Genomic DNA, 23531 nt, shown 5'->3' with positions numbered 1-23531 from the left:
TGTGGCTGGCATCTTCAGAGGATCTTTCCCTGAGACAGAGTATAGTAGTTTCCATCAAAACCAGAAACACCCACCATCGATTATGGAATTAGGCCTTCTAGTATGCAGTTTCGCCAGACTGCTCAAATCCTCCACTGCCAATTTAATAGAAAAAAAAACCTGGGTCATCCCGAAGTGTTTATAAACTACGCTTATAAACTGTTAAGTCGTCATGAATTTCTCTTCACGCTGTGGCGCGTCCAATCGCCCTCTCCTTCAGAATTGCAAGCTCCAATAACTCAAGCTCTGACATCTCAGCCCCTCTTAATCCTTTTATAAATTTTAGTGGTTTGATTTGGGATGTCTGGTGGTGGAAACATTCGTAATGCAGACCCTGGTGAGTCAGTGCTTAGCTGGGAAGCTTGGGAACCTTCTAGTTGTCAGCTTGGAGGAGAAGCAGGAGGAGGAGAAGAGTTGGATTTATATCCTCCCTTTCTCTCCTATAGGAGACGCAAAGGGGCTTACAAACTCCTTTCCCTTCCCCCCTCACAACAAACCACCATGTGAGGTAGGTGGGGCTGAGAGAGCTCAGAAGAACTGTGACTAGCCCAAGATCACCCAGCCGGCGCGTGTTGGAGTGTATAGGCTAATCCAGTGGTGGCGAACCTTTGGCACTCCAGATGTTATGGACTACAATTCCCATCAGCCCCTGCCAGCATGGCCAATGGGAATTGTAGTCCATAACATCTGGAGTGCCAAAGGTTCGCCCCCACGGGGCTAATCTGAATTCCCCAGAATCAAATCAGGTTCCTTCAGATTAGAATACACCTGCTCTTAACCACTATGAAGAAGAAGAAGAAGAGTTTGGATTTATATCCCCCCTTTCTCTCCTGCAGGAGACTCAAAGGGGCTTACAATCTCCTTGCCCTTCCCCCCTCACAACAAACACCCTGTGAGGTGGGTGGGGCTGAGAGAGCTTCGAGAAGCTGTGACTAGCCCAAGGTCACCCAGCTGGCGTGTGTGGGAGTGCACAGGCTAATCTGAATTCCCCAGATAAGCCTCCACAGCTCAGGCGGCAGATCTGGGAATCAAACCCGGTTCCTCCAGATTAGATACATGAGCTCTTACCCTCCTACGCCACTGCTGCTCCTCCTATGCCACGAGCTCCTAACCTCCTATGCCACTGAGGGGGACTAGATCAACCCACAGGGCTTCATTTAAAAAGTAAATAAAGCATATTTCCATTTCTTGCGCTGCACCGACACATACAAGAACATACCTGATCAGATTTTAAAAGCATCCCTTCCTCTAAACTTGCTTGGGCTTTTTTCGGGGGAGCACAGAAGTCCCCCACGTCTGCCACACCAGTCTCTGAAGACGAACGAGGCAGGCCGTGTCCGTAGATATCCTCCTCATCACTCGAGGCTGATTTTTCAGCTCCAGCATCATCGCTCATCCACTTGTTGGCAGGGCTAGCATTGCATTCAGGGCTCCAGTCCTGTCCAGAGAAGGCATCCTCCACATGACATGGCTCAGAAGTGGCAGAAAGAGGATGAAGGAGGCTTGGAGGGACTCCACCCATCAGAGGTTGCTGAGAGTCCTCCTTTGGGAGGGATTCACCTCCTATTTCCCTGCCAAAAGATTCATCCACACTAGAGGCCATTTCCACATTGGTCAGTATGCCATTCACGGGCTCTGTGTCTTTTAGAGAAACAAAACTACTTGGCTGACCCGGCTGATCTAGTATCTGCTCTGTTTCACAGAACGCGAGACAATCCTCTTCATCTTGGGACAGCTGCCCTGAGGTGGTTTCAGCAAATTCAGGCAAAAGGGTCCCATCACGTCCACTCTCAGTGTTGTCCGTTTTATCATCAGCAAGCAGCGTGGGGGAGCCAGAAGCCGAGGAGTCTGTGGCGGGCGACACACCCATTTCGTTGTCCCCAGGAGAAAGTTTCAGCAGTTCCAAAGCTTCGCCATTCCCCTTGGGGGTGAGAGCAGCTCCCAGCTCTGGAGACTGAAGCGGGCTGAACGTTTCGGAGCCGTTTTCCTCCCGCAACAACACAAGACTTTCTTGATCCGGAGAATCTATACTTAAGCTGTCCACCACGCCACTCATCAGGCTCGAAGCAATGGAGAGGGAGTCTGCGTTTATCGACTGGGGACTGTCAGTTGAACCCTGATATTCTGAGCACGGTGTACTCTCCAGAGAGCTCGGATTTCTCCTGGGCCCATTTTCTAAGCTCACATATAGTTGGGAGATCAAAGGGGGCGATGAGGAAGGAAAGTGAAAAGAACACCATCAATTTAAGGGCAAACTGAAAACAACAGGTAAACAATTACTACACTTTAGAGCCTTGGAGATCCCTCACTTTGACTGTATTGGCAAGCTATAAAGTTTCCATGATTTAAGCAGAAGCTACATAAAGCATTATATTCTAGCCCGGGGTAGGGAACCTGCGGCTCTCCAGATGTTCAGGAACTACAAATCCCATCAGCCCCTTCCTGCATGGCCAGCCTTATTGTACTGGGGATACTTTTACACTGGAGCTGTTTTCCATGGCCCAAGACAGAAGTCAAACCCTGCTCCTTAAGATTCACGGGGGTTTTGTTTGTTTGTTAGTTTTTTAAACTGGAGATGCCAGGGGTCAAATTTAGAAACTTCTACCTACACAGTGATTGCTCCTCCCAACTTGAGAATCATTGCAATGAAGCACGACGTTCATCTTCTCAGAGTCTGTATCTTATATTAGATGGGTATCTTTAAACCAGAAGGTGCAAATGGACATCAGATTTAATGGAGGAAGAGGAGGAGGAGGAGGAGGAGGAGGAGGAGGAAGAAGGAGGAGGAATTGATATTCCCCCTTTCTCTCCTATAAGGAAACTAAATGGAGCTTACAATCTTCTTTCTCTTCCCCCCTCACAACAAACACCCTGTGAGGTGGGCTGAGAGAGCTCCCAAGAACTGTGACTAGCCCAAGGTCACCCAGCTGGCATGTGTTGGAGTGCACAAGCCAATCTGGTTTACCAGATAAGCCTCCACAGCTTATAAAAAAAGACTCCCTTTTTTTTGTACCGATATATAGTAATGCACTCTGAAAAGCACATGTCTGTGAAAAACAAAAGCTTCTCTCTATAAATATTAGAGAAGGGGCACCCCGTCACACACAGGCTCAGTTTGGACTTGGTAAACTGAGCCGGATTGCAAAAATAAAGATCTAAAAGTAGCAAGCAGGGCTTTTTAGACCCATTTCAGAATGACTTTGAAAGACAATCCCTGGGAATTAACATAGATTTTTCTCAAAGTCCCCTCAACTGCCCCCAATTCACCCTGTGACTGTGGTTGGGCGTGCAGTGACAGCTGGACAAATTAAGTCCCTCTCTCCCGACTCCAACCTTTCTGTTCTCCTCCCTCTTCATCTACAGTCCCTTGTCTACTATCGCGGCAGCTCCTGGAGTGGTGATGCGACCCAGGAAGCACAGTCCCTGGGATGCTGGAATTTCTCATGCCAGGTGGTCTGAGGACTTCATTTCCTAGAGCACACCTGGTTGGATGCTTCAGATGCTTCCAAAACAGGCCCAACATAATAAAGGATGGGAGAGATAGGAAAGAGGGCAAAGGGAGACTCCTTCCTTCTCCTTCTTGGAGGAAGATTTAGGAGGAGTTCTTCTCTAGTTTTAATAGGCACTCCAAGCCGAAACAGTTTTGTAGTCTTGACACTGAAGACGAGGGTGGCGAGCTGCTAAGATCTGTATTCTGAGTCTCAGATGACTGAACTTCTGTAACATCCGTAACACAGGGTAAGTGAAGGAATGATATAGTGGGGCACTTTCCATACCAAAAGGTGGCTCTGGAACTGACAATGTTAGAAATGTTTTTCCTTGCCTTCCAAGCAATTGCCACTTCAGTTGAGCCTGATCATCAGAGGTGAAGCTGGGCCAGAGTGCACCTAGTACACTGTGTTTTCCACACACACCCCTCTATGGCGCCCTGCCCCTCTGCCCTCTCGCCCCCACCTTAGCCCAGCCTTGAAGCGGCTGTTCCCTTCGGTTGAAACGGCCTGGTGGAACTATGCCTTCCTGGCTGAGGACCCTGGGGCTCGCAAGGTCTCATGGGAAGTGTAGTTCCCACCATGCTGTTTTCAGCCTGAAGGGAACAGGACGCTTCTACAAACTGCACTGTTTCACTAAGGAAAGTGTGTGGGAGGGGGGTGGGAGGAGGGCAAGGGAGATTTTCCCCTATTTTGTGGCTTGTAGAGCGAGTTTTTTTTCTCCGCTCTTACCTCCTCAGACACTGGGAGCCTTAAATTCGATAGGCAGGCTAGAAAGGGCTTGATAAGCAAACAAGATATTTACCAGGTCTTTTCTTTTTCTTCTTTTTCACTTTGATGGGTTTGACAATGAGCTCCTGGTTGAAGTCTTCAGAGCTAATCGTGCTGAATCTCTGAGACGACAATGGACCTTCTTGGTCTCCACCGGTCATGAAGCTGGAGCCACTGTCCACAGAATTCACGGAGCTGCTCCGGCTTCTCGACTCAGTAGTTACGGAGCAGCCCCTTCTCTTTGGGTCACTGGCCAAGTCCCCTAGTCCATCAAAGCTCTGCGAGCGAAATTTCTCCGCTACCAGCGCTGCTTCTAGATCAGCTCTTGTTAGAGAACCATTTTTATTCCCAGGAGTCTGGGGCGAAGGGAAGCTTTTTTGGTTGGCTTGCGTCAACGGATCCAGTGATACAGATGCAACGACTGAGAGCGGGCTTTGTAATTTCGGGCTCAAATCAGATATCGGACAGGTCGCCTTTGAATTTACATCTGAAACTGAACAGACACAAAACAATAACATTAGATCAGGGGTGTCCGACTCTGGCACTTCAGATGTTCATGGACTGCAATTTCCATCAGCCCTTGCTGGCATGGCCAGGGGTTGATGGGAATTGTAGTGCATGCACATCTGAAGCGCCACAGTTGGACGCCCCAGTGTTAGAGGGAACACAATGCTTTCAAAAAGTATAAACAAGAGAATGTGGCTGTGAGCCCCAGAAGTACATACAGGGTGCCTTTGAACCTCTTTCTTTATCACAACCATACTTTCCTCACAAGGTTGTTACCATGATCAAAAAGGAGATGGTGGCCACGTACTACCCCCAAACTCCTTGAAGAAAAGAAGGCATTAAAGAGGCAACAGAGGTCAATAAAATTATGACGTGGATACCCGAAATGAATAGGCCACCGATTGTCTTCTCTTTTTTTGCAATATTATAATTCAGGATAAGAACATAAGAACTAGCCTGCTGGATCAGACCAGAGTCCATCTAGTCCAGCACTCTGCTACTCGCAGTGGCCCACCAGATGCCTTTGGGAGCTCACGTGCAGGATGTGAAAGCAATGGCTTTCTGCTGCTGCTGCTCCTGAGCACCTGGTCTGTTAAGGCATTTGCAATCTGAGATCAAGGAGGATCAAGATTGGTAGCCATAGATCGACTTCTCCTCCATAAATCTGTCCAAGCCCTTTTTAAAGCTAATCATTTTATGAGAATTATGGGCTGGATATTCTTGGCAGACTGGAAAAAATACACAGCCTATATATTCTGCCTTCACAAGATGTGGCAGGACACACTTTTCTTAAAGGATTAGAAAAAAAGGTTAGGAGTTGTGTCTATCGATGGCTGTGAGTTATGAAACAGAACCTCACGTGCTGGAAGGAAGTATCTTCAGAATACCAGGTTCTGGGGATGAAACATGCACACCTGATTGAGGCCTGTTGACATAAGCATTTTCTTTCATAGATGCATCTGGCTTGCAAATGACTGGCTAAATGGATCTTTTCAGGGGGGATTTTTGTAGGACGCCAAATTACGAGAAGATACTTTGATGTGTGTATTTTCTTGAGAGCATAAAAAGAAAAATCGGGTAAAGAGAATACCACAAAAGAACCGTGTTTAAAGCAATCAAATCCTTTGACTAGAAGTCTGGTTATGCTGAACACTCTGAATTTTAACTTTCATTTTTAAAAAGTGTTACCTTTTAACCCTAAAAAGTAAGCCTAGATTAATGTGTACTGACAACGAGGTGTGTTATGATAAAGTGAGTGGGCAAAAACACTTTCAAGTACTGCAAAACTAATTATGTTTCTCAGCTTTAGTGGGACACGTCCATGTTGAGACCCATCTAGCTATTGTGGGTTTTCCAGGCTGTGTGGCCATGGTCTGGTAGTTTTATCTCCTAACATTTCACCTACATCTACGGCTGGCGTTTTCCTAGGCATATCCCGGTAAGATGTGTTTCTCCATGGTACTGTGCTCCACTCTGTGCCACAGAATGAAATACATCTTACCTCTGAAGATGCCAGATGCAAATGCAGGCAAAAAATTATGGGCTAAAATTACCAGATCATGGCCCCAACAGCCTGGAAAACTCACAACAGTCAATCGATTCCCGCTGGGAAAGCCTTTGACAATACAAATCTAGCTTTTCAAAGACTGAGGCATTAAGGACATAAGTTACAGGCTGTCTCTGTTCCAAACATAACTTCACAAGCTATATTGGATTACTGAATGAGAATCCTGTCCATCAGCAACCAACCAAATATCCCATGAAATTTTAGCAACAGGGCATATGTGATCATTAGATAAGATAGCCAGATTTTTCTATACACACACATATATACATACATATACGCACGCACGCACACACATACATACACACATATGTATGTATGTATGTATGTATGTATGTATGTATGTATGTATGTATGTATGTATATGTGTGTGTACACATACACACTTTGTCTACAACCAGTGACAACCCAATAAACAATAGTGGATTCTTCAAGCCAGGTTATTCAAAGGGATGAAGAACAGTATGGATTTATATCCCCCCTTTCTCTCCTGCAAGGAGACTCAAGGTGGCTTACAAGCTCCTTTCCCTTCCTCTCCCCACAACAGACACCTTGTAAGGTAGGTGGGGCTGAGAGAGTTCTGTGAGTAGCCCAAGGTCACCCAGCAGAAACGTAGGAGTGCGGAAACACATCTGGTTCATCAGATAAGCCTCTGCCACTCAGGTGGAGGAGTGGGGAATCCAGATTAGAATCCACCTGCTCTTAACCATTACATCATGCCTTTTACAAACATTTTCTATCTGTTTCCAGCAGTTTCATTGCTTAGCCCTGAGTCTTCAACATATTAGTTTGGATCCAAAGATCCCTTTGCATAAGCAGAAGGCATTTCTTGCACAAGGGAAGGAGGTGTCTGTGAATTTTCTTTTCCACCTACAGTGCATTATGTTACAGTGCATGCCATTTTCTGGAAAGTCCACTGAACTTCAAGTGTGGCCTTCTGGGGAATGCAAAACATTGCAGATGAAGGGCAGGGGCGGGATAGCCCCCTATGCGCAGACAGAACTTCATGCACCTTTTTTTTGGGTCCCTAACATAAGCATGCATTGCAAGAATCCTAAAGCTGACGGAGAACAGTGAGCTCAATCATCTGCTTATCCCTTTTAAAATTAGATTCAACTCAACAAAAATCAGCAGCCAACAGTAAATCAATAAGGAAATCAACTGGTCATCTCAGTCTGTTAAAAAAAATAAGGACATGACAAGAGCCTCCTGAAATAGATCAATGCATCCAGCATATTGTTTTATTCAGCAGCTGATTGCTTGCCCTGGAGGGCCAAATGAACAGGGCATAGAAACCAAGACTTTTCCTTGTTGCCGTGTCCCACCACCAGAATTCAGATGTTTGCTCCCCTTAGATACTGCAGAGGCGTAGCTCCAAGGGGACGGTTGGGGGGGGGGACGCACTGGGTGCGCGCCCCTGCGGGGTGTGTGGCGAGGGCATTCCGGGGGTGGGGACGTTCCGGGGCGGGGCAGGGGTGGAGGATGCACCAGTGCACCGGGCACTTTCCCCCCTTGCTACACTTCTGAGATATAGAGAGGCATGCTCACCACACTTCAATCACTTCACACATGCTATGTATTCAACATGCTAATTTGTGCAAACCTATTGATGCCAATCCTTCAGGTCTGCTTGAGAGCCTTATGATGTCTCTGTCTCCCTTCAAAAGAAAAATCTCATTTTCGGTACAGGATACAGACACTATGTCACCGGATCCTTCCAAGCTGCCAATCAGAGCCTGTGGACACAAGAAGAGTTGGAAGACAAGCTATAAATGCGCTGAAAATTTCTCTCCAGAATGCAGGCAGCACTTGAGAGTTTGGACGGCACCCTCGACCAGGAACATTATTCAATCAAAACAAAGAGCGCTGTTGAAAGGAACGGGGGATTTGGGGCTGAGGGTTATCCTCATTAAGCTTGGCAAAGAGCACAGAACCGAAGTGGTTATACATGTTTTATAAGTTGAGCTCTGCTGTGGTATATTCAGCGCTGCTAGCCCAGGAAGCATAATCTCAGATTACATTCGTCACCTCTTTCAGTGCTCAAAGTACAGCAAAGCTGGCCAGCAACTGCCTTCAGAAACCTGTTAAGATGAAAGAGGGAGAAGAAAAATAGCTATGTTGCCACCTAATTATTAGTCTGGACATAGTCCACTGATACAGATTCATGCGATTACAGAGTTCTGTGGCATGAACAGGGCAGCCAAAAATCCACTAATAGTATGTTTAACCAGAAGAAGCCAAAACACACGCTATGACCAGGAATCCTAAGATATTTTTCATGCATCCATCGTTTTGTTGCAGTCCCACTGAATTGAAACCATGAGTTGCAGTGACTTAATGTCTGGCTGCAATACTGGCACTGTTTATTAACTGAAAGGGAAAGTGAACAACAGCTCTAGCTTATAGTAAACAGACAACCCAGTCTGGGTGATGCCCTCACCCAAGTCAGCTGAAGATCAAGGGACTAAGCAGACAGGCACAAGCTCAGCTCCAGCTTCCAGCCAGTGTGATCAGGAGCAATTATCTTTTCATCACATCTGTCCCAAGACTGCTTTGCACTCTAGAATCACGAACGAGCGCCATGGTATCCCAAGTACCTAACAACCAGACAACCAGACTCTCTCTCTCTCTCTCTCTCTGAAAGGCAAGTGCCTTGAGCCAATCACAGAAGCTGAAAAAGACAGCAGGTAGGCTGAAGCTTTCTGTACACAAAATAAGACTGTGTAAATTGACAAAGAGGTAAAAGTTGCATGTCAGCACACATGCAAAACTTCCAGCTTAATGACTGAGCAAAACCAATCCCAGGTGGCTAGACTCAAAAAACACCAATGGCTCAAAGTATACTCATAGAAGGGGTCCTGCTCTCTCTTCCTCCCGCAGAACAGCTGGTCTACTGATAAAGGGGCAGGCGGCAGGAAAACATTTGGGTCAGGTTGGCTAATGCTCTCCACTCTTCCAATAAGCAGCTGAACAGCTGGCCACCGACGGAACAGTATGCAATTGCCTTGCAATGCACAACTAAGCATATCTTAGGATCAAGCAACAAACATGTCAGTCACAGTACCAAAACCTTTGTGCAAAAGAGACAGGTATCATAGTACTCTTTTTTCAAACTGAAAAAGAAAGATATTGCAATCCTCAAGCATTTCAACCGATACAAAAAGTTCCACAAGTTCCTTCCATTCATTGAGCAGCCCGCATCAGTCAGGAAAGCTTAACTACGGGTCAATCCCATACTCAAACGATGCTATTCGGTCATAACTGAGCATCTTTATTCAGATATATCTTTAAATAGTCTCTTCCACTTGCTTCTGAGGCTTGTTTGAGTTCCAGTATAGAATGTTTCTGTTCCAATGCAGGTTCTCAGTAGATTTCTCTTTTGCGTGCCACTTTTCCCTTCTTGCTTTTTCTTTCATGAAGAGATTTTATCCATCAACATAGTATTCCATATTTTGCAAGGCCATATATGTAGCTCAAGGACCTTTCCTATTTTCCATGCTTGTGCTAATAATTGTCACAAAGCCAGAACTTTTGTATGGAACAGACTGATGTAATAATATTATTTTTTAATTATTAGGTTTTGGGGGGGTTTTTTTGCCATTCTAATTTCTGGACTTTCAATTCTTTTTCTAACTCGTTTTTCCTCTTATTTTTTTATATGGTGTTCTATACTAATCAAGGATCCCCTAATAATTGCTTTGTGTGCATCCCATACGATATTTAAGTTTGTCTCTTCATTCTTGTTGATATCCCAATATTCATTAAGCTTTGTTTTTATTTTATTTTGTACTTCCTTGTTTTTAAGGACCCAGTCCTTTGTTTTCCAAACCCTTAAAAAAAAGAATAGTTGTTTAGCTCCTATATTATCGGATTGTGATCTGTCTTGCTTTAAGAAACCTTTTTTTGTTAATGTAATAAAGGTGCAGCAGTGGCATAGTGGTTAAGAGCAAGTGCACTCTAATCTGGAGGAACCGGGTTTGATTCCCCGCTCTGCCGCCTGAGCTGTGGAGGCTTCTCTGGGGAATTCAGATTAGCCTGTGCACTCCAACACACGCCAGCTGGATGACCTTGGGCTAGTCACAGTTCTTCGGAGCTCTCTCAGTCCCACCTACCTCACAGGGTGTTTGTTGTGAAGGGGGAAGGGAAAGGAGTTTGTAAGCCCCTTTGAGTCTCCTTGCAGGAGAGAAAGGGCAGATATAAATCCAACTCTTCTTCTTCTATTTAATATTCCAAATGCCCAGATCATATCGATATGTCTATGGCATCTGTGTCTGTTTGAAAAGAAAGCACAGTCCTTTGCCAGTCCCTCTTTCTCACCAAGGAAGCCCAGGGTTGCTACTCAGAGGCAAACCACCTCTGAACATCTCTTGCCTTGAAAACCCTACATGGTCGCTATAAATTACTTGTGATTTGACAGCACCTTCCACCAACACAACACAGTTTTAGGGGTTTCGCTCACCTGATTGACGGTGTCTAATAAATAGATGCTGTATTCATTCCAGCTGATCACCCACCCTTCCTGGAAAAAGCAAGAGATGAGCCCAAGTTGCCTCTCGGGGAAATTGTAATTTCCCTTGTCTGCAGGTCCCATTCGTGGATATAATTCAAAAGGTTTCATTCCATCAGTGAACACGTCTTTCAAAATGTAAGTGGCCTGCACGGTCCCAAAGACGTCCGATTTCCACAGGCGAATCCCAGGCCTCGCAGCAAACAGGGTCAGGTCGCTTTGCTTGCACAGCCCAGGTATAAAACAAGCTCCGATTTTGCCGGTGCTGAAATTGAAAAGCAAAAGTATTGGCAAACCACATAATCATACCAGAGGGCAGGGAGGGGAGGAGAAAAAGAAAACACTCGTGCTAACCACTTTAGCATCCTGGCAAGACCCTGAAGAGGCAGCACGTTACATTTCTAAACCAGAGCAATGGGCCATCTTCTTTGAACCCAACAGATCTCTGGCTGCTCTTTTCCTGTTGCAGCCCAGACAAATTTATTTTCAGGGCTAGAAGATTCTCTGGAGCATTTTAGGGCGTGGTACAGGCAGAGGCAGCCAGGTAAGAAATCAGGTGTTCAACATTCATGTGTATGCACTTTGAAGTGATTTTTTACTTATATACAGGGCTCCCTGAATCTTGATCAAGCAACCCCACCTCACAAAAGGAGGATTGTAGCTATTTTCATCCCCAATAATGTAAGGATACGGCAACAGCGGAGAGAGAATTTGCAAGTTTGACAGATCTTATTCTGCTTCCAAGTATTTTTGCTCTGCAAACAAATATAGAGAGCTTCATTGGCAAGCAACAAGACATGGAAGGAAGTATATAAATGGATGTGGAAATTTGAATTAGACCGAGGGAACATAGGATAATGGCCAAGAAGAAGAGTAATAGAAGTTTGAATTAGACCCAGGGAACACGGGATAATAGCCAAGAAAAAGGCTAAGAGGCATGCGATATTAATGGCCTGCTCACGACAAGCAGAAGTCAGAGAATTTCCGATAAGCACAGTCACCTCTCCAATATAATGAAACCATCATACTTGAAACGATCTGCTTAACAGCTTCATAGAAAGTCTGTTGAACACGAGATATTTTATGCAGAGATTTATGTCAAATTGCATATTCATAATCCAAATCCCATCTCTGCAAATCCGAAACTAATGATATCTGTTTACATCAAAGTTTAATGGGGTTACCTTTTCCTGGGCTGGGTTCCAACTTGCTTGACCGATTTTTCTTCTGTGTAAAACAGCAGACTTCGCTGTAAAGTGGAGACCAGTAACACTTTCTGGCTATAATCTAGCTGCACAATTGAAGATGGCTCTTCCAAGACCAAACTAGAATGGCAGCGGCCCTGCAGAGACATAATATGGACATAGAACACATTTCCCAAGTTAAGAACCTGGTTATACTTTTAGCTGTGCTGGATCAGGTTAAAGAAGATTGACCCAGTGGTGGGTAAGCACCACTAGAATTCAGTTCATTATGTACCATTATGAAAAAGGAAGTCAGGCAAGATCCAACCCTCTCACAGCTGAGCACAGATAATTAATCTGGTGATGATCCACCATGAACTGTGACATGAGTAAACAAACCTTTGGGGAAATCACCAACTCAGAAAAGCTTGTGCTGGGCTAATGTTGTTAGTCTTTTGAGTGCCACTGGGTGTAACAAACTGAGTCCCTGAATAGAATCTTCATGAAAGCAGAAAGATCTTTATTAATATGGCTAGATTGGTCATAGTTCTTGAAAGAACTGAATGGCAAAAGTACAGGCAGCTATGAAGAGAACTTTGGTCCAGCCTCCTTTGAAGCTTTCTCAGACAGGCAAGGCCAGACCAGTCTGGGAATAGCGCCAAGCAAGAGATAGCACAAACTGCAACAGTAGAACAGGTGCCAGCAAAAACCGTCACATTCCATTTCCCTCTTTTCACTGGGCTTCTTGTTTTGGAAAAATGTGACAACTTTAGCAGACCCCATCGCAAACTGTAGTATATTTAGGGAAAAGTGGACCAAACCGGCAGGAAAAAGGGATCTATGGATCCCTGAAAGAGGTTTCTCAGAGCAGAAGACACTTACCATGCCTGCTTTAATGCAGCTGTAGTGATTAAGAGTGGTGGACTTTAATCTGGAGTGGTGGATTTTAATCTGGGGGGTTGAGTCCCCACTCCTCCATATGAAGCCTGCTGGGTGACCTCAGGCCAATCATAGTTTTCTCAGAATTCTTAGTCCACACAGAGGCAGGCAATGGCAAACAACCTCTGAAACTCTCATGACTTGAAAGCCCTACAGGGTCCCCATACGTCCACTGTGATTTGATGGCATTTTCTACCACCAATATCTTCTAAATCACTACTGCACAGTGATCACTACTGCACAGAGGATTATCGGCTGCCCTCTCCCCTCCTTGGAAGAACTCTATAATTCCTGAAGCCTAAAGAAAGCCCAAAATATTCTGAGAGACCTGTCTCATCCAGCACACTCTCTTTTTGAACGGTTACCATCCGGCAGACGATACAGGTCTATCAAAACTAGGACAAAGAGGCTTAGAGACAGCTTCTACTCTAGAGCTGTGGCTATGCTGAACTCCGTGGCTTTGTGTTGATGTGTTTGGGGCTGTGTAGGGATGGGTGGAGGAAGGAGAAAGTGAGGATGGGGTATGAGTCTGAAATTGTGTGCATGGAGGAATGCTGCTGTAAATTTCGTTGTGCGTGCACAATGACAATAAAATGCTTATGCTTAAAAAGTCTCTTCTCATTACCATGGTATTTACATTCAACAATCCTCCAGAGAAACTGAGGAGAGCTAACCAGATTACATAATTTATTATACATCTGGGTTTTTAAAAATTAAATACAGCACATATTCTGATCTCTACAGGCTCCCAACTTGGGGACAGAGGGGAGATGATATGCCTTTGGAAAATTAAGACACCATTCTGGACGCATCCACTGCTCTATGCCCACAGGAGTGTGGAGGGCCATATTACACTGACTTCTCCTATCTCTAAGAATTAAGTAGCACCCCTAAGGAGAGGAACTATTGGTGATATAGAAGACAGGCGCAGCATAAAAGAAAATGCAAACAAAGACTTTCACTGCACAGAAGCACCAGGCACGGGAAAGTGGGGGATGCTAGAAAGCCACACAGACAGGGTATCTCACAGTTGAGGGGGATGCTTACTGGATATTCTGGGAGCTGATTGAGACGTACATATGTCCTCAGTTGTGCCTCCACTATTTTAAAATTTCCCAGATTAGGAAAAAAGAATTGAAATAAAGCAGAGGGGAAAAACACACACGAGCAAATATAAAGAAAGGAGAAAATGAAGAGGAAAACATATCCAGAAATGAAAACTACCTATAATCTGCTCCATCCTTATGCCATCAAATCATATAGGACACATCCTAATGCTACAGAGGTCATAACACCAAAATAAATTTATTTATATATTTATTTTATTCAATTTATAGGCCGCCCTTGCCTGTATGGGCTCAGGGCAGCTGACAACAGTAAAACATAACAAATAAAATCAGTAATGCATCAATATCTTGGTGCCAGTCATCTTCTCAGAGGGATAGGCAGGTTAATTGAGACTAAACCCTGATAAAATCCACATTTATGTGGGAAAGGGATAAGGAAGGGAAAGGGAATGGAAAAGGAACATAAATTAAATAATTTTCAAAAGGCCAAGAACAGACTATATTGCAAACTGCAGAATATTTCGGGAAAGGGGACCAAACTACCGTGTTTCCCCAAATATAAGACAGTGTCTTCTATTAATTTTTGCTCCCAAAGATGTGCTATGTCTTATTTTCAGGGGATGTCTTATTTTTCTGTGTTCTGTTCATCGGGCATGCTTCCAAACAAAAACTTTGCTATGTCTTACTTTCGGGGGATGCCTTATATTTCGCACTTCAGCAAAACCTCTACTATGTCTTATTTTTCGGGGATGTCTTATATTAGGGGAAACAGGGTATTAACAAATTATTCAGACTAGTTTGACCAGACAAGCTTTGCCCACTACCAAATAAACTGGTGTCAGCCCACAGAGTTTCATAGCAGGATCTGTTATTTTGAACGTCCTATTATTAACACAAAGAAACACTGTGCCTTTGTGTCAGCTACGTTGCACTGCCCTGACTAAAAGGCCTTCGGGAACTCAAACAATTCTACTAAGTTCAATCAAAGCATTAACGCTGCCCCACCCCCCATTTGCAATGTGAACTCCGCCACGTATTTTCTCATTTTTCCATTTCTATCCTGCCAGACTTCAAACATCCTCATATCATCTAATGGCAACTGAAAACCATTGCATTCCATCAATAAGAAATATCGTGTTTTAGCAAGAACACCGTAAAGAACAATGGCAAACCCATAGCAGCAACAAGCTCAAATTAAATTTCCCTTAAATCGGGAGTAAACGTTTCCTTCCTTCCACACTTCCCACAGTAATAAGGCCCTTTTTGTGATGCAGCTCTGCGCTTCGCAGTGGGGTCTCCCTACATTCCCTTGTTTACATGAGAAGAGGTCAGTGGTGGGATCCAAAAATTTTAGTAACAGGTTCCCATGGTGGTGGGATTCAAACTGGCGTAGTGCCAATGGGGCTGGGCGGGGCACGACGGGGGCGGGGCATTCCTGGGCGGGGCTGTGGCAAGGACGCAGCCGCTGCGCCAGTCCTTGGGCAGGAAACGAATGCACGCAGGCGCAGGCTGCCACGCACGCCGGTGCACCTCCTGCTAGACTGCTTCAAGTTCTGCGCGCTACTGCTGAGAGGAGGGGCGTAACTAAGGCAAAAATCACATGGCAAAATCACCAATTAGCAACCCCCTCTTGGCACACACAAATAATTAGTAACCTACTCTCGGGAACCTGTGAGAACCTGCTGGATCCCACCTCTGGAAGGGGTGCCCTGTTCCTCCCCACTCCCCGCAAGCCTAGCTGCCATTTTGCCTGCCCCGTGCTTCTGGATCGGGAGGTTCTTTGCCACCTGTTCCTGATTTTTTTTTAAGTCGTTTCCATGCTCTGTTGCTCCTGGGATGGATCAAAAGCATCTAAATAAAAAAAAACAAGCAAACGAAAAAGAGCCCCAACGATCCTCTGGAAATGCTGGCGGAACTGCTCTTGTATGGCAGGGGAAGGCAGGGAGGAGTGCAAAAGCTGACTGAAACAAAATGCACCCTGCTCTGCTTCACTGTCCCTGCACTTTGCCCACTCTCGGAAACCATGGGGTTTCTTTGGTCTGCAGCACAGAGAGTTCCGAAAAGCAGGAAACACGTGCACAGTTGAGAATTTGACTCGAAGGTAAAGTACACTTGATTCAAAGAGACCAAATGACCACAGTGTTAACCAGCCTCCTAACCCAAAACATAGCAGGTCTACCTAACCCTGTCTAGGGAAAGGTTCCAAAGTGAGGGTGCCACTACAGAGAAAGCCCTGCCCAGGCACAAACCAGCCTGATAAACGATGCCAGCACTTGTAGGAAGCTCCAATCCAGTGACTTAAGCAAACAAGTAGATTCCTTCAGGATGAAGATAGCCCTGATTCCCAGAATCCCTCCAGCTCAGTCTAGTTATCATTCCAGGATTATGGTACATCTTATCAAAGACGTGATGCCAACAGGCCAGAACCTTATGCAACTGTTCATATTGCAAAGTGGAAACAGAAATTAAAGGCTCAGCTTTCCCCAGGTCAAACACTGCCTCCAATTTTGATTCAGAAAACACCCACCAGGTGTTCTGGACTCACTCCTTACCTGATCAAAATCCAAAGCAGAGTAGACGATCTTCCCTTTGTCATCTCCAGAGAATAATTTCATTCCATTGGGACTCCATGCCAAGGCTGTGATGCTACTTTTGTGGATCCCAGACACATCAAATCGGCGAAGCTTTTTAAAAAAAAGACACCCCAGTGAATGTACCAAAGAAGCTGAGGGGGAGGGGGGAAATAGGCAAAAAAGCCTATTCTATGGTCCAATTTACACATTGGTGCTATTCTCTGCAGTCCAATTTACATATTGGTGCTTTTATTTTAATATGCATCAGGAATTTCACAGAAGCGTGTTTCCAGACAAAGATGGTCTGAGTAATTAGGGCTTTCCCTGGTTGGAGGGAGGGGAAGCCCCACCCCTACAGTGTACTTACTAGGTATTGCAGTAAGCATATGCCATTAATCTGACTGCCAGAAAACCATCCCATTAATTTGAGCCTGTCTTGAACACTGCAACTATTAGCCAAGTTTGGGGCTTACTTGTTTGTTTCTCCCAGGCAGCGAAGAGACCAGCTGGAAAACGGCAATCCTGCCTGAAGCTGTTCCAGCCGCAACAAGATCATCAAAACAGCTCAAGAGTTTGACAACTGTAATGGACTCGCTTTTCCCCTGATCAAAAGAGAGCAAAAATGGTGGCTGTGAAATTAAGGCAAGAAGTTTCCAGACAGAAGCCTAAACGCAATCATAAGTTTTACTTCTGACAGCCAGAACTGGGAAGCCCAAAGGAATGCTTCATCCGTATCAGTGGTTCTCAACCTTCCTAATGCAGCAACCCTTTAATACAGTTGTGGTGGTGACCCCCAACCATAAAATTATTTGTGTCTCGGTTCCTAAGACCATCGGAAATATGTGTTTCCCGATGGTCTCAGGCGACCCCTGTGAAAGGGTCGTTCAACCCCCAAAGGGGTCGTGACCCACAGGTTGAGAACCGCTGATCCATATGGACCATCCCTCTGATACTCACCCCCAGAACATGAAATTCTTCCAAACTCTCTCAGCCCCACCTACCTCCCAAGTCTCTGTTGTGGGGAGAGGAAGGGAAAGGAGCTTGTAAGCCACCTTGAGTCTCTTTACAGGAGAGAAAGGTGAGGTATAAATCCAAACTCCTCCTCTTCTTCGATAAGACTCAGTGGGGCCACTTCTTGCGCTGCAGTTTTTATACCTAATTAGCCATTTGCATTACTGTGCTTCTCCATTTTTATTTTCCAGTTAGTCTCCAGATGATGGCTGGAGACGTCCTGGAATTGCAACTGGTTTCCAGGTTACGCAGATCAGTCGTCCTGGAGAAAATGGCTGCCTTGGAAGGTGGGCTGCATGGCCATGTACCCCACTGAGGTCCTCCCTCCTCCGGCCTTCCCCAGGCTCCACCCAGCAAATCTTCAGGAATTTCCCAACTCGGAGCCAGCAACCGCTAAGCATGAGCCTATCGGCAAAAGTGCTCTGAGTCCTCGGCCATTAAGCTGGTCAGTGGACTTAAAACCTGCAGAAGATTTGGTTTTGTGTTCTTTCTCATTCATCGGGGTTTTTTCTTAATTAAATTATATTTCAACTGAATATTTCTGCAAGCCTCTTTAAAGCAAGGAGGAGCCGCGTGGCGTAGTGGTTAAGTGCTTGCACTGCCACTCACGCGGTTAGGAGTTCGAGCCCCCTGTGGGTCAGATATCCTGGCAGCTGGCTCGTGGTCAACTCAGCCATCCATCCATTTCTTGGTTGGTAAATGAGTACTTAGCTCAGTGGTTCTCAACCTGTGGGTCACGACCCCTTTGGGGGTCGAACAACCATTTCACAGGGGTCGCCTAAGACTTTCTGCATCAGTGTTCTCCATCTGTAAAATGGATAAATGTTAGGGTTGGGGATCACCACAACATGAGGAACTGTATTAAAGGAAGTTTAAGAACCACTCACCTAGCTTATAGCTAGGGGGTAAGGAATAGCCGGGGAAAGCAATGGCAAACTACCCCACAAAGAGGCTTGCCTATAAACTCACTGCTCGTAGTGGTACCCCAGGGTCCAACACGACTGAAAGGGAAACTTTATCTTTTACTTTAAAGCAAAGGATTAAGCTACCAAAATAAATGAATACATTGTTGGAACTCTGTGTTTGTTTTCTTTTGAACCACTGTTAGGTTACATGCTTTACCTAGCTTGTTTATTCTGTCTATTGGATTTTTACCCTGCCCTTTCCTGACAAGTTGGACTCAGGGTGGCTAGTGATCTCAGGATACGTTTTTTTAAATTGACGGGTTGCATTGCATTGGCTTTCTTGGCTGCCATATCACACTGCTGACTCATGTTCATAAAGGAAGGAAAATAGGATATTAAAAAAGTAGTTTAATAAAGCAAACTGTTGATATCTATCTACTACTATGAAAACTATGTTTGGCTAGCCTAGTAAACTATGCATCCACTTGCATGCCAAGGTATCGGTCTCTAAATTATTTAAATAAAGCAACAGCTGAATATCAAGAAAAACACTAAAATCTTAAAAATGCATAAGTAGATACAGCTTAAAACCAGGCTACCCTAAGACATAATTTGCTAAGCTTTAGAACACACGGTGACAGCTCACTTCCAGCCATTTGCCATGCGTTCTGCCGGCTTTCCAAAGAAGCAGAGTTCAGCAGAGCAGTGGTGACAAGCCACCCTCCCGTCTGGTGGCCAAGTTCTCTGCTCATCCTGCCCTCCCCCCCCACCCCCGCTGCAAAGAAGAAGCAGGGCCAGGCAGGACAGTGGCAGCAGAAGCCTCATGAATATTCCTTTAAAAAAATGGAGCCGTACACTTTAATCAGCACATGTTCACTTTTACCTCAAAATTGTATTTTTTCATCTGGTTGAGGTGCCTGCAGTACAGATACAGCATCCCGATACTGCTGCCCACAGCAATGTAGTCTCCATTGGTATCAAGGGCGGTGAGGTATACCACGATGGAACGAAATCCCTTTTGGATCCTTGTAGGAATGGCATTCAGGAGGTAATACAAAGGGCAGAACTCCTTGAAAGTAAAGGAAGGAGTCACCGATGCCATGGTCAACATCCACATGTGGTACCTATAGGCTGGGAAAGAGGCACATAATTTATTCCCCGTGCTTTTGTTAAGCATCACCCTTACAAGTCATAGAACTGAGAGCAAATACAGTACAGGTAAAGACTAACGTATAAATCTTTCTCGTATTTATCATTCCAACATTTTCACTGATTTTTCGCTCAAATCTCTCACATTTAAAATCGTGACAGTTCTGGCATTTTCCAGGAGAATTAAGGAATTCTCCTTTTTTTCCCCCAAGTGGGTAGTAGCTGAGCTGGTCTGCAGGACAAGAGGAAGATTTGAGTCCAATAGCACCCTAAAGACCAACAAGATTTCCAGGGTATAAGCTTTAAAGCTCCTGATGAACGGAGCTGGGACTTTTGAAAAGTTTATACCCAATAAATCTTGTTGGTCTTTAAGGTGATGCTGAAGTTGAACCCTGTTCGCCTCCTGGACTTTGTTCCTAATCCCATAGAACTGACACAAGTAATCCTGCCTAGAAGAAGGAACACAAGCGGAAAAAGTGACTCATGGTGTGGCTGTTTTCCTGCATGGACCCCCAAGCTACACAAATGCTCTTGCCAGCTCACCAATGGTGAGAGCCTTCCCTGGCTTTTGTGAATAGCAAGGAACACGGACAAGGGAAAGGGTCTGCCTTCCTTTGCGCTGGCTTTGTAGAAGCAGCCCTAGAAACTTGCTCAACTCCTTCCTCTTACAAGCCTCCACTGAAAACAAAAGACCCGCTGCATCCATGCAGGTCCCCTGGCACACACAAGGAGGGATTGGGGTCAGGGTAGGACTTTGTTTCACTTTCTGCAGGACTCTGAAGACATCATGGCTGAATCTCTCTTGTTTATTTTCTCACACCCACTGTGGAGCAATCAGAAACTCCTGGTTCAAATTCTGGCACGTGCACATGTTTATTAGGCAGCTGGAGGCAAGTCAATCCTTTCTTTGCATCTGGCCATTATACACTGTATCAGGACAATTCCACTGGCTTGTCTTGCAGGACTGTTGTTACAAGGGAAGCCTGCAAACTGCACTGAACATCTGGAAGATGCTATATAAATGTTAGGAGCCCTGTGGTACAGTGTGATAAGCTGCAGTACTGCAGTCCAAGCTCTGCTCATGACCAGAGTTCAGTCTCAAGAGAAGTTGGTTTCAGGTAGCTGGCTCAAGGTTGGCTCAGCCTTCTATCCTTCCAAGGTCAGGAAAATGCAGATGACTGGGTAAGATAACGGTAGACCTCCCTGTAAACAAAGTTTGCTTGGTAAACATTGTGGGTCAGTAATGACCCAGTGCTTGTACAGGGGACTACCATTACCTCCATCTAAATCAGAGGTGTCCAACTCTGGGGCTTCAGATGTTCCTGGACTACAATTCCCATCAACCCTTGCTGGAATGGCCAGGGGCTGATGGAAACTGTAGTCCATGAACATCTGAAGGATCAGAGTTGGACACTCCTAATCTAAATGTTATTATTAGAAAAGGACTTAACACAACTGTTTAGATCAGGGGTAGGGAACCTGCGGCTCTCCAGATGTTCAGGAACCACAATTCCCATCCGCCCCTACCAGCATGGCCAATTGGCCATGCTGACAGAGGCTGATGGGAATTGTAGTTCCTGAACATCTGGAGAGCCGCAGGTTCCCTATCCCTGGTTTAGATTCATGACACCATAGTCTGAACCCTGAATATTCATCTTGGTCCACTTACAGGCCAGCTTGTGGCCTTAATCACATAGGCTGCAAATCTAATACCCAAATCCCATATCAGCCATCCATTCAAGCAGGTGCTTCTACTACCAAGTCTGCCTGTACGGATGTCTATGCAAAAGCAAGCAAGTAAAACTCCCACATAGGACTGAAAGAAACTCAACTAGCTTTCTAGCATAGCTTTGACAAGGTATGACACAGTGAAAGCTAAACCCCAAATAACCATATTTTTCTGAAAAGGACAACACAGTAAATCCTGTCATTCCCTGCTCTAATATATGGTTTACTTCTGTCATGAATCTTGTGATTTACACTACCGACAGGAAGAGTTCAGTTATGCAGACAGAAATCTGTACCCATCCGGAAGGCAATCCCTCATGAAGATGGAGAACTCCGTCAAGTTGCAGCTGACATACTGCAACCTGCAGAGTTCTCAAGGCAAGAGGCAAACAGAAGTGGTTTGCCATTGTCTGAGTACCAAACCTGGACTTCCTTCTCATCCAAGTGCTAAGCAGGACCACCCCCTGCTTAGCTTCCAAGATCTGAAGAGATGGGCTAGCCTGGGCCATCCAGATTTCCCAGTCCCTCATTCAACATAAAATTATCTTTTCACATAGTAAATAAGTCATCCCCATGTGCAAAAAGTTGGAAAACATGATGACTGCAAACAGGCATGGTCAGCTGCCATTCACCAATACAACAAACACATCAGATTCAACCCCAGCGTAAGACCAGATGCAAAAGTCAAAGTCAATGTCAGTTACCTAGTTTCATTTCTCATTTGTCATGTGAAAGCCGTGTTATGTAACCAGAACCGTATGCCCTGATCTTCATTATAAGGTGCCCTTTAGAGAGCTTTATTTTTATTTCAGGAGCTGCACATTTTTGGCACATTATTTCATAAATAAGTAAACCAGAGGATCAGGCTCTAACAACTTTATTGTGACTAATTAAGCCTACGAGTCTATGTACGCTTACATGGAAGTCAGCCCCACAGAATAAACAAGGACTTACTTCAAAGAAAATGCATGGAATCTGAATTGTTATTGACCTACTGTTCAGGGTTGTTATAACATCTATGAAATATTTGGACCGTGCTAAAATATTATGTCAATGTAAGGCGTTAGAATTATATTGACGTTAAAGAGCACTGCAGTAAGATTATGATCATGCTGAAAAGCCAATACAAGACTCTTACTTCGAAAAGATGTTGTTTTTAAGTACTTGCAGAGGGCTGAAGATACATTACACTTATATGCTTCCTCCATTATGGATATTAGTCTTATGTCTGAACACGTAAAACACGAACTCACATTCTGCCAACTATATTCCATCAATAACATTCCCCCTGTTCTATGGCAGGATGGCTCTCTCTGGTTGACAAACATGTTAGCAAATTACTGGTGTTATTCTTCTCTAGAAGCTGGAGTGGACAAAAGACAGTGTCTTTTCCTTTAGCTTAAATGAGAGAGCAACATGAAGGCATTCTTTGAAAGACCGCATTAATTACAACTTAGCCAGACTTTCACGTTGGCTTTACAGTCATGCTTTTAAAACATTAAAGCAACCCATGAGATATATTATTTCCCACAAAGTTTGCAACAAACGTCGGTATCATGCAGAATATCTCTAAAGAAAAATTCAACAAGTGCCACACAGCTAAAAGAGAAAGACAAGCTGCAAAGTGACAAACTGCAAACTGCTAAGAGCTAGATGTCTATAGCCATAGAAGCAGACTCCACCCAAGTTCCTCTAACATGCCGTTTGCAACAGCTAAGAAATATGAAACTATATATGCATATTCATTAGGGAGAAACTCCCAGAGGTCTGTTTTTGTTGTTGTTGCAGAAGCTATTGCAGACACTTACTGCAATATTCAATAAAGGGCATTGTATTAAGAGAAGCTCCCTAAAAAGTGTGCATTTTCCACTTTAATGCCTGCTGGAGAGGGAAGCAAAAGAGAGATTTGTGCTTTGTTAAAGGGGAGAGAAAACCCCGGATTATCAGTGAGAGAGGACAGATGTTCTCCATTTGACACAGAGTGGCAATTCTGCCCTCCCCCCCCTTTATCTACTCCAGTGACAAATAACACAAATACAGTAAACGATTACATCACCTCCAGATACACACTATATTCTGGAGTAGCTAATACACAGTAA

General features: G+C 44.8%; 1 protein-coding gene across 1 annotated transcript in view; it reads right to left on the bottom strand.

The window, feature by feature from the left end:
• TECPR2 (tectonin beta-propeller repeat containing 2) overlaps window positions 1-23531 on the bottom strand; it is a 78266-nt gene that overhangs the window by 53952 nt on the left and 783 nt on the right. The window contains 8 exon segments of the mRNA XM_048484637.1: window positions 1259-2214; window positions 4333-4791; window positions 7973-8105; window positions 10829-11141; window positions 12061-12218; window positions 16619-16750; window positions 17113-17241; window positions 19439-19686. Coding sequence (XP_048340594.1) covers window positions 1259-2214; window positions 4333-4791; window positions 7973-8105; window positions 10829-11141; window positions 12061-12218; window positions 16619-16750; window positions 17113-17241; window positions 19439-19672 — 2514 coding nt within the window. The 5' untranslated portion in view covers window positions 19673-19686.

This window comes from Sphaerodactylus townsendi, linkage group LG02 (genome assembly GCF_021028975.2).
Source record: "Sphaerodactylus townsendi isolate TG3544 linkage group LG02, MPM_Stown_v2.3, whole genome shotgun sequence".
Taxonomy (NCBI): Eukaryota; Metazoa; Chordata; class Lepidosauria; order Squamata; family Sphaerodactylidae; genus Sphaerodactylus; species Sphaerodactylus townsendi.
This window is presented reverse-complemented; position numbering and strand designations above follow the sequence as displayed.